This window comes from Dermacentor silvarum, chromosome 3 (genome assembly GCF_013339745.2).
Source record: "Dermacentor silvarum isolate Dsil-2018 chromosome 3, BIME_Dsil_1.4, whole genome shotgun sequence".
NCBI classification, from domain to species: domain Eukaryota; kingdom Metazoa; phylum Arthropoda; class Arachnida; order Ixodida; family Ixodidae; genus Dermacentor; species Dermacentor silvarum.
Window position 1 is genome coordinate 148,701,526 of NC_051156.1, and position 14,357 is coordinate 148,715,882.

The following is a 14,357-nucleotide window of genomic DNA, read 5'->3' on the forward strand; positions in this document are numbered from 1 at the left end:
GTTCACTGTCGATTACGATACTCCCTAACGCGAAATTTGAGTGCAGCTATATACGTGTTTTCATTTTGCGATATATTGAGGCAAAGAATTTTAGAGAGACATGTAGCAGAGTCGACAATCGTCGGAAATCTGATCTGTGGGTCAAGCGCGTCGTCTTTTATATGCGACTCGTCGAAGGTTCCACTGTAATCGCCGGTGCCGCTTGGCTTCCAGGAAGTACTACACAATTCACGTCGCGCATACAATCAGATTACAAAACAATCGGAAATCATGATAATCGAAACAAGCGCAAACGAGACCAAACCAAACAAGCGCGAGCAAGAGCCGACGCGAGCAGACGATAGTACGAAACGAGCGGTCGGGCGGGTCCGCATGAAACCAGTTTCCTGTGCGCACGTCCCTGAAAGAGTCGCTCTCATTGGTCTCTGCCGTTCGTGGCTTGCGTCTCGCTCTTTCATCTTTCGCTGTTGGGCTTGTTTGCTCGGCTACGCCGACGTTCGCTCCAGGAACGAGCCATTAAGAGCTGTGCTCCTAAATGTGAGACACTTCTTCAGGTTGCTGGCAATTGTTTTTAAGCTTGGTGGATGATGGCTGAGAGACCCTGTACATGCAAGTATGAGAACAAGAACAAGCAAGCATACAGCCACCACAGCACAGTTCTTGTTCTGATCACTGTACACTATGTAAATCATACTGCTTTTGTGTAGGAAAACTCAGTAGCTAGAGCTTATTCTTGTCTGCCTTGCTGTTTCCATTTTAATATCATGCTTTATCTAGGAATACCAATCAGCCCACTCATATGCTTTGCTTTATGATGGTTTTTTTATGTTAATGTGATGGGTGGCTTTAAACAATGAATCATTTTTTTCTGTGCTACTTGCGTTTATTTATTTCCAATTTAGAGAGCAGTGATATAAACTGCATGCCAACATGGGACACGAGGAAAGAGAACAAATTCAACAGGTATCCTTGTGAGAGCTTCGAAATAGTGAACCAGATGAGTTAAAAGCAGTGTCGTGTGTCTGCAGATTTCGACTTAATCAGTGCACATTGTTTAGCAAGTGTTTCCTGTGAACTAGAAAAAGGTTTGTTGTATTTATTTAAAGTAATTGTTACTTCATTAGAACTAGATTTTTAATGCCTTGGTTTCATGAGAATTTTGAGGAGAATTACGATTACTTCATTACATATATCCATTAGTTCATTATAATCCATTTTATTATTATGAGGTTTTACAGTATGACAATTCTGTATACTTAATACAAATGCGCTCACCTTGCACTGTTCCATGGCCTCCCAGTTGACTGCCACTTCTCAATTACCTCCCTGTGTGCAGCTATCTTTTGACGACCTCTCCATTTATATGTGTGCGCAAGTGTGTCATTTTGTAATCCTCAATGATTGTTTTTATTGTCTTTATTGTACTTTTTAAGTGAGTACAGTAAAAAACTTGTTAATTTGGATTTCACGAGACCAAATAAAATGTCCAAATTAACCAAATGTTAAATTATCTAGGGTATCAAGAAAACAATAAACAAATGCTTACTACGTTGTGGGTTCTTGGTGTCTCACAGGAGACCAACCACCGCGGGTTCGAGCTTAGCGAGCCACAGGGCCGCGTCAGCCGTCGCCTCCAGCACCGCTCGCGCGCGAGCTCAGAGGCCGCAAGGGGCTACCGAGCGACGCACGCAAAAACACAGCAAAGCCCTGAGTTGACGGAAACCGTTTACTGAAACCGTCGGCACCAGCACTGCACAAACGCCCGCGCGGAGGGGAGCCAAAGGGGTCCCGCACCAGGGCGAAAATACAATAACAGGCGCCTATAGCACGTCGCAGTGAGAGCACAGGCTCAAGCTGGGACACGCCACTAGGAAAAGTCCCGGCGGCTATGCTACTTGCTCTGGCGATAACCAATGGGTGAACTCGCGAGAGCACGGGCAATATCCTTCGGCTTAGGCTTTCGGCAAGTGCGGCTCGGTGGGGTACGACCTCGTGCGAGCACTAATGGCACCGCTCGTCGGCTTAGCGTCGGGAAAGGATCAGCACAAAGTACGCGCTCCCCGCACGCGCAAAGGCACCGTGCGCGAGCTCCAGTCCTAGTCACAAAGGTGTCGGCGGACGAGAGGAAAGCATGAACGTACCGTGCGCTGGTCCCAGAGAGAAGTCCACGCTTCGCCGCTAGCAGACGACAACCGGCCGCGTAGTGACGTCAGCGCCCCGCCCTCACCGCCAACCACCGCGTGCGCAGCGCCACCGCGGGAACCGGTTAGGCGGCGCGGGCGGAGAAGGAGGCCAGCGGGGAACGATGGTGAGGGATGGCAGAGCAGTGAAGCCCGCGCAATCATGCCGGCGCAACCCTCAATCCCCACAACGTCAACACACTTTTATTGCTGAGTGAATGAGCAAATCATGTGTCTATTTTGCACGAAAGCAGTGCGGAAGCTGAAGTTCTCGTCATCTCGTGACTTTATTGGCTCTCGCAGCAGTGAAGGCTTTGCGACTTCATCTGAGACAAGCTTTTCATTACCGTGTGCACATCCCCATTATTTTTTCGCCAATGAGCTGGTCGCTAACAGATCGTCCGTCCATCGCGATGTAGCCGGGGCTCTTCATCCTCAACAGTACCAAGTTAAAACAAAACTACCGTTTGCTGCAACAACTGCAGACGACACCACGGTCGCTATCGACGCAATCATGGATGGCGACCACGCGGTGTTGAAGGCACATGGCTTGACAGGCATACCGAGTCAAAACAAAACTACTGTTTGCCGTAACTGCTACGGAAGAAACCCCGGTCACTATGAACACGATCATGGACAGCAACTGTGTCGTTCTGAAGCCACGGAGGAAAAACAACACTACTGTTTGCCACCACCAATGTGGACGAAACTGTGGTGGCTATGAACACGATTATAGATGGCGACTGCGCAGTTATGAAGGCCCGCGTCCAACGCCGTGTTAAGCGCAGTGGTAAACGCAAGAATAAAGGCTTTAAAGGTACAAATAAGCACAGAGTGTTCTGGCGTAGCTGTCATTCACGCACAATTTTCGCTGATAACTATGACGATGTGAACTCCGCCACATTTTTTCGGTAGGACGCTAGCACCGTTCTTGCTCTTTTGCGTAGCACATTTGCAGCGCTTCGTGCTCGCCGAGCTCTGAGAGGTTTCCGAATTGACCGATGTGCGGCCAAATACGTCCGAGTTACCGAGAGTTCGATTGCATTAAATAATGCATACTCCTGTCGGGACCCGAGGACGAGTCCAAACTATCCGATTTTCTGAATTAGCAAGGGTCGAATTAACAATGTTTTACTGTACTGACAAAATATTTGTCTCATTTTTATTTCTTTAGTGTGTACCTGTAGACTCGTTAATTACGCTGTGAAGCCTCATGGTTTGTTTTAATGTGACCTGTTCAGAACATGTCAAGTGCAGCATGGTTTCAAAAGTGAAAAAGGAGATTATTCAGGTCACTGAAACCTGATGTGGCGATCTTGTGGCACTGGACACCTCTGACGTGCACACGCTTGCTATGACCGTGCTGCCGAAAACCGGGTCCATTCACCACTCGATGCATCACGAGGGGAGAACAGGTTCTCTTGCGCAGAATTGGAAGGGTCAGTTTGACAGCTTTTGACAACTTGGTCATTGTATGGCCTTTAAAAACCGCACTGCGCTAACTGGTGCATTCTTGAGCTGTTTATTACACTACGTGTGACTGCCACCTCTTCTTTCAGTGACATGAATAGATTCCTTTTCATGTCCAAAGCCATGTTGCACTTGGCTCACGTTCTGAACGGGTCACTGGAAAGGTGCTTTAATTAGTTATTTGTGACACTCTCATGGAATTGAGGTTTCATGTTATAATTACAGAGTCAACAGCTATATCAAAAAGCAGAAAAAGCGGGTCACAAAGTCGTCATGCAAGTACTCCTAACTATTCCTCCTCTCTTAGAAGGGAATGGTCACTGTACGGAGTCCTTTGCAGTAGCTGGCTGTAATTTTGCTAGATAACGCAGGTGGCACAATGAACAGTTTTTCTCACTTTCCCTTAAAAACATTTTGCACAAGCAATAAATTATGCAATAAATCTCTCTTGCTCTCTTCTTTTCCAGGCTGTCCCTTATGGAGTGCTATGTTTCTTCCCATCATATGGGATGATGAACAAGTTGTCGCAGCGATGGCAGGTATTAATCACTTTGGCCAATAAGTTTTAGAGCGATAGATCTCTTGTTTGTGCCCGGTGTGTGCCCGGTTTGATACGAGGAAGAGGCTAAAGCATGAAGTTTGGTTCTCCATGCTCTTGCATCCACTCGCATAAGTTTCACTTATGTGAGTGAAAGCCTAGAACTCCAATAAGTTTCTCTTATGTGAGTGGATGCTTATAGTTCGTATATTTTTCATGAGCCAACTAACTACTAACGGGTGTACGACAGTGGCGCACCGACGGGGGGGGATTCGGGGGTTGTAACCCCCCCCTGAGGCCGACTTAACCCCCCCTTTTGTTTAACCCCTTTTCTTTCCTTGCGCATTTGAGTACTGCAACTAAGATGTAAGACGCGCAATCGTCTGCACACTCGCAAAAAGCGAATTTTTTTGACAATTTCCCGTGAAAAAAATCGAAATTAGTGCTGTTTAGATGGTATTCGCAAACTGTCAACCCCCCCCCTGGCAGAGATCCTGGGTGCGCTACTGGTGTACGACATATTCGAGGGCACGGCTTCTAATCGCCATAGACATCAGTGTTCTCATTTCTGTCTAGGCATTTAACTACGTCTTCACAAACCCCTCTGTCACCTATCCAGCACAGTTATTCCAGGGTACCTACTCTCAATCAGACGCAGGAGATGAAACCATAAGTTGTCCTAGTTGTCTTGCACAGAGACCACAGCGACTTGGAGATCGCCACCTTCTTGAATGTTGCCAACTCCATTCTTTTTGGGTTGACACAATAGTTTATGGCTAATTATCATCTGGTGCAAACAGAAATAAGCGCTGCCAGTAGTAAGATGCCATTCAGGCAGCAGGTGGCGGCCATGATGAGTCAGAATGCTGAAAAGCCAATTATGGCCATCGCGGAGCAGCACCGATTACCAGAGTCAACAGCCAAGCAATCTGTGCTCGATGTCGTTACACGCCACTTCTAAGTAATGGATGTGCCTGCTCCCACGGGGCTGGCTCTGAACCTTTGTGGCCATGTCGCCCTCAATGCGGCATCCCTAGTTCCCAACATAAACCTACTACGCAGCTATGTATGGGCACCGTTACTGAGAGGAAGACTGACAAGCAGCCACAGAATGCTTAAAACACATCACAGTGAAATCTTAATATAACAAACTTTAGTGGACTGCAGCAAATTGTCCTTTATTCTGAAAGGTTATGGTGAAAGCTCCAAAATTAACCATTCCTTCCATCAAACCGTCAATGCATCAGTTGCCACTGTGCGGGCCGGCCCGTCCACGAAAACATCAGTGTTGGCTCCCAGCCCTCACTGTTGCTATTTTCCGTAGATTTTGCTCCTACACACCATCGATGCACCATATAGTAACAGTGGCTTGTGCAAAATAAACGACGATGCCTACAAAAACACTGACAAGGAGGAAGCTCCATGTCGCCTCCAAAGCACAGTGTTTTTTTTTTTTTTTTTTCTTACATCGGTCACTGCAAGTGTCTCGCTTGAGGCGGGCACCTGAACTATTCCAAAATGCAAGCATGTGTAAACGACACTGTCTGGCAAGGGCAGGCCGTGTGTCATCCCCGCAAGCGTGGAGGTTATTTATCTCCATGCATGTAAGAGGCACAGAAAGAAGCGCAAAAGAAAGAAGACGTCCGCTGTAGTGGCTAGAGGGGTAGGTGTGCCGACCGATCATAGTTCACCACTTCTCCGCATCATGATGCAAAAATGGCGCTTCAGTCATCTCTCTGCACGCGTCGTGATCCGTACGCAGGGAAGACAAAAGGTGGGTTTGAGGATACTATCAACACCGCTGATTTCAGCTATGATGTATACTTCAAATACCATTCTGTGAATTGCAAGCAAAGCTGTTTAAGTAATTGTGCTAGTGCTATTGTCAGAAAATATGAAGTGCTAGAACTATTTTTTTAGCGTCTATGCAAGAACCACACACTGCAGCTTTAACGATTTTGAACTACTGCAGAGTTATATTGGAATTCAAGGCTTTGAACTAGTGAGTAGTTTTTTTCGTAGATTTGGGGCAGCCAAGCGTCATGACACTTGATGCTAGGCAAGGAAGCCTGCTTATAGAATTTCACATTCAAGCTATTTTGCAGGACTTATTGAACTGCTTCTGCATGTCTGTTCACGGTGTCTACTTTTGGTACATACTAAATCTCACTGCTCTCTCCCTGCTAATCGGATCTTATAGAATTAGGGCTAAATACGGTCTGGCATTCCTGAACTTTTCAGAACACAGGTTTGTGGGACAGGCTGGAAAGGCTAAAGCACATTGCTGTGGAACCTCAGAGGGCAGACTCCAGCACGTTTGACTACACGATGAGCGAGTACTTCAGTCATGCCTCTGGATACAGTGATGGTAATTATCCACCAGCATAACAATACCTCAGTATGCTTGTCTTTACTTAACTTTTTTTTATGGTCTTCGCTGGGAGTTAGTGTGGCGACAACTTTTTACACGGCTGCCACATTTACGGCATCACGTGCATGAATCATATCTGAAAAATCAAGTTGCACACCGTGTGGCATCCAAAATTTCAGACGCGATTATACATTTGGTTTTAGTGGTGAGTGGCAGTGCCACAGGGAGTGCTGAAATATAATCAAGCTAGTTTTTAAAAATTAGGCATCCGAAAAATTGTTAGAAAAATGTATAGGTACTTATCGTAAGCCACGTGCAAACAAAATTTTCTTTTGCTATAACTGATACCACACTGGATCCCAGATTTTTGATTTCGTTGTAGCAGGAGAATACTCATTGAAATACCATATTTGCTAGCTTCTAACATGCTCTTGGTTGTAACATGCACCTGATTTAAACAGCCATAAAAATGCAGTGACCTTGACTGCTCACTTACCAGATTTTCATTGTAAGAGAGAAAGCAATGACTATTTGTTCTCACTTGGAAGAAAGAGTTTGTTGCATCTGAGCATCACTAATTGTTGCTGTCAGAGGCCTCCTAATCACTATACAGTTGACTTACGTTAATTCGACCCTGACGGGACCGTCAAAATTAATCTAATTATCTGGCGAGTCAAATTAAGCAATATGCAAAATAAACGCTGCAACATACCACGATTCATTTGGCAGTATTTGTCCCTATTCTGACACACCCCTGAATCAAACTCGCACCCACCTTCTATGTATCCAAAGTAGAAAATTAACCTTAGGAATGACATTAAAGCTCCTAAACGAAGTAGAAATGTAACGCGCACCCAATTTTTTTAGGTAAATTCACCAGCCCTTCCCCTGTCAAGAAAATGGGGGTAAGTGAAGCTTGTTGTGTGTTTATTCGGTGTTCCTCGGAATGAATTGCACTGACGAGTACCACATTGTGCTTGAACCACAATCGTTCACACACACTGCAGCTGGCTCCGAAGGTTCCAGGTTGAGAAACTCGTGTTGAAACCTGGCCAGTCGCACCGGGGAAGTTGGCATTAGCATTGTCAGGATGTGCACCATCGTTGTCGAGTTCCTGGAGGGCAAGACGACGATGTTGCAGGCGTTCCACTTCGTTTACCCTAAACTCAGGGTCGGCGTCTCTTCGCTGACATTTGGTCTCAACATCGCGCTCACGCAACTCGGTGTCCGCGGCTCTTCACTGACATTTCGCCTGGGCTTCGGACGCCCTCACGTCGACGACGAGCCCTTTCCCGAGCCAGTTCGCGGCTCCATTGCTCAAACACAGCCTGCTCTTCGGTGGAACGCACCACGCAAGGTCTTCCCATCCGGTCGCCGAAACTGATCTGAGGCGAGGGAAGCCTGGCGGAGCGCACGACAGCCCCCTTTCCTTCCCTTTCCCTCGCCGCAAAGCACCAAACGACCTTGATTGGTCGCACTTCGACGAGAGATGATGTGTCTTCAACGCATTCACTGTCCCCTAAGCTCCGAGGAGACAGACGCTGCCACTAAAGGGGTTACTATTGGGGTCCCAATAGGGGTTAGGCACGTGTGTACTGACTGGTCAAGTTCTAAATTTCCGGCGAAATCCAATTTTAGGATCGAAATAACGAAAGCTTGGGCCCATAGAAAAGCATGGGCATTGGCCGGGACGTTTGCTTGATATCGAATTAACCAGAGTCGAATTAGTGGAAGTCTACTGTATAAACAATATATAGCATTTCATCTTCAGTGCTGTCTTTGGCAATTGACTATGGCAACCTAACATACTTCAGCCAATGTGTGGATTGGCTTGGATTACAGCAATCTTGAATGCCAACGATAATAGCTTGTTACAGTTGCAGGTTTGGTTTCGTACTCAGACCTAATGCGCATGTGATTTTTTAAACAAATTTTGCAGGATGGAAAGGCGACGTTAGAATAAAGTAAATATGGTAAAGCCTAACCAACCAAATTTTATATTTACTTTGTTGTATCCAATAATCAGTTATAGCTTACATGAATTTAAACTGCATTACAACTTTAGTCATCTGTAACTTTGTGCTGGCATTTCTGTGACGAATGCACTCTGTTTTGCATATGTACTATTAGTAGAAACGATTTTACACTGCGAAAGGCTTCTTTTTCTTTAATTCTGTTTGTTTCAGGTTTATCAAAGCTTTTGTCATTGTCTCTCTCCACGTCGTAAAATTGATACGATTCTAGTGACATTTTCTTGCGCTTCAATCGGGGCACAGTGTTCTCATATTTTCCTTCATCAACAGGCTATGACGATGACGACAGGGGAGGAGCCCTTCTGCTGGCAGTATGTCGGGGCAAAGTTAGTGAAGGCCTAGACTTTACAGACAACAGTGCGAGGGCTGTGGTGACGGTAAGATAGTCATGGAATCGCCTCTTTGCAACACTTCCTTTTCATACACAGTGTTTGAATGCAGATTAGAGGAGCACTGTCCTCACAATCTTGGGCCTAAGCTGCACTTTGGTTTACCTTTGCAGGTTGGCATTCCATTTCCAAATGTAAAGGATATGCAGGTAAGACATGGCCTACGTTTGTTTATTTATTAAAGGGACTGACAACTCATTTTTATGGACCCAGTTTTTTATGGCGCAAAGAAAAGCTCACCCTCGGTAGTGTTTACACCTGCAGCAGTTACTTCCAAATGCGCATGGATTTTTCAATCTGAGAAGCCTCTAAAAAAATAAGTGTCCCTCCTCCAGCAATGCTGAGAAGTGATAGCGATGCAGATAGCCCACCTCGCAAATTGTGATACATGCCGAATTCGAAGTTAATCAGACAAGTCATCACATAGGCCACTTATCACTTCACTCGCCTTGATTTGCAGACGTGGTCAAGCATTTTATTGATGTCAGATGCTTGAAGTATGAAGTGACGAATGACTCTTGCCATTCGAATGATTCTTGGGGTACTGGGACGAGCCTGCAAACTGCGCTGTCAGCCCCTTGCATGTACTCTGTCTTCACCTGAAGTGTTTTCGGAACAACGGAAACGAAAGTTACAGCATCAAACGTAGAAACTGATGCTGCAGCTTCATGCACCTCATTATCGCATGACGCCGCTACATCGGTGATGAAATGGTTCACCTTCGGCGGCTGCTCTCGTCAAAGCTTCTGATTAGCAGCGCTGATCAATTGCGTGGTCTTCGTTGACCAATGAGCTACTGGATTCTAGCAGCAAAAATAGTTTTGTGCGAGACACGCAGAGACCTGGCTTACATCATAACTGCCTGCTACAAAATGGTGTCTGAACTGAACGGCCCGCTTTTCGTCGTCTGCTGCTGCGCGCTGCTCGACGGGATCACACTGCGCTCCACCGTCGATCTCCGCGATGGCGCGGTGGCGCGCACTCGTGTCTTGTTTGCTGCAGACGAACATGCGACACCGCGCGAGTGCACTGAAAACGGCACGAGTGCCATCAGCCGAAGGTACCATATGTGAACTGCTATATACAAACCAGCACGACTTACAAGTCAGGACAAAAAAAGCTTGATGCTCTCAAGCCAGTTCACATGAACATGTAAGTTCACTTGGATAGGCAAATTTAGTCTGGCTTGTGCTCTCGGTGATGTCTCTGGCAGCCCCGAACCTCGCTCGTATTCAGTGGGTCCTGAAACAATAACTGTAGCGTTAACACGAACAACAAACACAATTAAAAGACAGGACAAACGCTACACTCATGACTGGTGACTGCACTCACCTGTTGCGAATGTAGCATTCATTCCGTCAATTATTTATTTCAGTCATGTAAGTGCAGCAGTTATTGCTTTATGTAGGAACCCGCTAGTACAAGACCAAGTTCTGTTCAGGGGGTCCTGGTTGGCTGCCTTGGTCGTCGGCTGCGGACCCTTCGCGGCACCTGAAAGCCACAAACCTCACTCGGGACAGTAGGTCGGGTGTCTAGTGGGATCTCAGCCACACCTACTCTCATTGGCTGATGGCCACCATCTCCTGGTCACATGAGCAAGAAGCACCAAGAGGAAGGCAGAAGACAACATCAGGACCCTCTGAAGGCGGGCGCCTCACAGAGAGATGGCAAGCCGCCCTCCTCAGTGAGGCACCCGAAGACCAGGAGTGGGCCAGGGCTATTGCCGAGGATCTCGAGAGATTTTTCTCCGGCGATGGACCCCTGGCAGCCTAGCCCCAGGCACCAACAGCCATAACCGTTGGACATATAAAGTTTATTCCACCGTTGGACATATAAAGTTTATTCCTATCCTGGTTGCCTGTCCCACCACCACACATTTAAGCACGCCCTCCCCACACATGGCTCAGTTGTGGCCTATCACATACTAGTGACAGCAATGCTGGGCCTTCTCTTATTGGCCCACATCACATGCACACATGGACCAACGACAACCCATTGTGACACTTTGTTGTTGTCCAACACTTCCTTTTCTTCACTCAGCTCGTATGCTGAGTGGCCGATCCCGATAATAATGGGAACTTTTGAGCCAATGAAGATGAAAGAAAAATGATTAGAATATTATATGGCCCCTGATTTATGCAATGCTTGGTACAATTGTCTCTTGTTGCATTACACTTTACCTGCAACGTTTAGTGCATTGTGGCAGAGCCCGACATAGAATTTTACAGTCTAATTCTTTGGACAAGTAAGATAAAACATTTGAGTTGACTGTTAACACATACTGTGTACACTTGTGTAAGGGCTGCACTTTTTTTCCGCGATCTTTACATCGGGGTCCTTACATGGGGGGGGGCCATTTCAGTCCAATTTTTCCGGCCGGACATTACGTAATGCCCATGATCCATTTGGACCAAAATAGGGAACACTATTGTTTTCGTGCTGCATGTATTTGTACACACACTTGATGCCCATACGGTCTTCATCACTGTCGCTGTTGCCGTTGCTCAGGCTCAGTTCCGCAGCATGCTTGTGGATGCAGTCATCTTCCCTGCCATGCATTCAGAATCCAGGATCAGACAATCTGCAGCAACTATCTCTGCAGTATATTTTTTCTTCTTCATTTTGAATTTTGAGCTGCCAATTTCTGGGTGTTTCTCTTGCACAAGTGCCGCCAAACATTATGTGAACTTAGAACATCGGTTACCATTCAACAGTGGAATCTCGTTGATGATGGCTGTAGTAACGTACACAAGTCTCTGAAGCTGTGCCAGCTTCAGAGGTTAAGCTCTAATGTGCAGTCTTTATTTTTTTGCTTTGCCTATGAAACGAAGGGTTTGTTATGGATGCCTGCTCTTCTGATTTTAGGTTGACCTGAAACGCAAGTATAACGACCAGCAACTGAGGTCTGGCAGGCCAGTGATGAATGGAAATTCCTGGTACGAGACGCAGGCGTTCCGTGCTCTTAATCAGGCCCTGGGGAGATGCATTCGGCACAGGTGACTTGTTTTGGCTTGTGTAGACATTGCTATTTGTCCACGCAAAAGGAATAGTCCACGTGTTATAAATTTAGACGTAACCACTTATTAATCAATACTCTGGTGCATCACAAAAGAGTTGCCTTCACTCGAAATCAGTTGTAATGGCTGTGCATCGAATTAAAATGTCTGCAATCAGCTCTACCCTCACCAGTTCCTGTTTTTCTTGTTTCTGCAGGGACGACTGGGGTGCCTTGATTATAATAGACCATCGCTTTTCGCAGCAGCCAAAGTTTCAAAAAGGTAACAAGCTTATTAGGAAAGAACAGCATGGGAACTCTAGAGGTACAAAAGTGAAATTTGAAATGAAAACCTTTACCTGCCTTTGTTTATTTTTTTGTTGAAGAAATGGAGAGAGGCTTCTGAGAGGGCAGTTTAACCACTCTAGCCTGGTTTCGCATTTCCAATTGTGTCCCTTTAAGAGCAGAAACTGCTCTTCAGACAACAAGAAAGGCATAAGCTGAAGCCTCAATGCCTGTACAAAAGCCGTGTCCTGTGCCATTTAGCCGTCTTCCCATGTTTGCGCTGTTTATTCACAATGCCTGTACAAAGGAACACTTGCTTAGTTAAAACTTAAGCAGGAACAGTTTTTATGCTCAAGTGACGATACTTTTTGTTCCCTTTTGTAGCCCTGTCGAAGTGGATTCGGGAACAGTTTCAGTGCTTCCCGTGCTACAATGAAGCCATTGATTCCCTGAAGTCATTTATGGAGTCCAAAATGAACGCAGCCAAGAAGTTGTCCTCTCCACTCTGCAAAGTGAAGCCACGTGGGACAGACCCGTCTGATGACTGTATCATGTTACCAGCAGGGGACACATCAAGCATGTCCATGGACCAAACAGAGCCCATATATGTTGAACACTCTGATGATAGCCTTGAAGAAATGTTCATGTAAAGCACGTGTTGACGTGGCCTTGGCAGCGTCAGCCTGTGGTCACATTGGAATAATGGCGTATTTTCTTGTGGCTGCATTTTTGCAGCAGTGACTCTGATCTGCATTTGAAGTGACTTGGACATACAGATTCTTGTAGCAGTGACTGTGATCTGTGTTTGAAGTGACTCGGACATACAATGTGCGTGGTTTACCCAGAATGTGTTTTATTTGTGAACATTAAGGCATTAGCTGTGACCAGAGAAGCTGTGCTTTCGTTAGTTTAGCTTTTTATTATTTTTAAAATCAAATTATGATATAAATTTTTAACATTAATCTGTATAAATTTATCCCGCACGTTGATCTTGAACTCCTTGTTTCGATTATTGAACGCAGTATGTAAATAAAGAGTATCCACTGTATTTTCGTATCAAAAAAAGTTGTCGCAGTTTCACCTGAAAGGCGAAGCGTCAATTGCGATAGCAAATTTGTAGAGAGCTATACGGAGTAATGATAGTAGCTTTATCAGGTGTATAACCTTGGACATGCAGCAGCACCGGCAACACGCAGAACTGTTGTCGACGCCGTCGGCGTTTTGCCCGCGTTCGCACAAAATGCCTACGGCGTTGGTGACTGTTGCCGGAGCCTCGGAAATAAATAGGCACTTGATGCCGCAGCTAAACGTCGCCTGCCTTCCCTCCCCCTCCCCGCCACGGCCTTTCGCGCGTCGGAAGAAGGCGCGCTTGTTCTACATATATGATGATTGTAAAGGAGAAAAAAGTTGTCGCAGTTTCACCTGAAAGGCGAAGCATCAATTGCGATAACAAATTTGTAGAGAGCTATACGGAGTAATGATAGTAGCTTTATCAGCTGTATAAACTTGGACATGCAGCAGCACCGGCAACACGCAGAACTGTTGTCGACGCCGTCGGCGTTTTGCCCGCGTTCGCACAAAATGCGTGTGGCGTTGGTGACTGCTGCGGAGCCTCTGATATAAACAGGCACTTGGTGCCGCAGCTAAACGTCGCCTCCCTTCCTTCCCCCCCACGGCCTTTCGCGCGTCGGAAGAAGGCGCGTTTGCTCTACATATATGGTGATTGTAAAGGAGGAAAGAAACGCCTACTTATGCAGCCCTTAAGGGAGCACGGCGCAGAACATGCGTTTGTTCTCCGCCGTGCGTTCACTCTCCGTGAAAGCGCGCGTCCCTCGCGCCCTTTCACTCGCACATACAGCGTTCGGTGCGCGGCGACGATTTCATCTCCATTGACGTCATACGGAACCTCACGGCGACGCCGACGGCAGAAATCTGCTTTGGAGTGTCCATGTAATTGCTATCGCAATAAAAGAGACGCCTACTTCTGCAGCCCTTAAGGGAGCACGGCGCAGAACGCGTGTTTTTTCTTCGCCGTGCGTTCACTCCCTGTGAAAGCGCGCGTCCCTCGCGCCCTTTCACTCGCACATACAGCGTTC

General features: G+C 46.4%; 1 protein-coding gene across 1 annotated transcript in view; it reads left to right on the plus strand.

Annotated features, from left to right (window-relative positions):
- LOC119444891 (Fanconi anemia group J protein-like) overlaps positions 1-13,309 on the plus strand; it is a 40,981-nt gene extending 27,672 nt beyond the window's left edge. Inside the window, 7 exon segments of the mRNA XM_049663721.1 lie at positions 4,118-4,189; positions 6,430-6,556; positions 8,863-8,969; positions 9,095-9,130; positions 11,847-11,977; positions 12,195-12,259; positions 12,646-13,309. Of these exon segments, the coding sequence (XP_049519678.1) occupies positions 4,118-4,189; positions 6,430-6,556; positions 8,863-8,969; positions 9,095-9,130; positions 11,847-11,977; positions 12,195-12,259; positions 12,646-12,911 (804 nt within the window). The 3' untranslated portion in view covers positions 12,912-13,309.
- Positions 13,310-14,357: the final 1,048 nt, after the last annotated feature.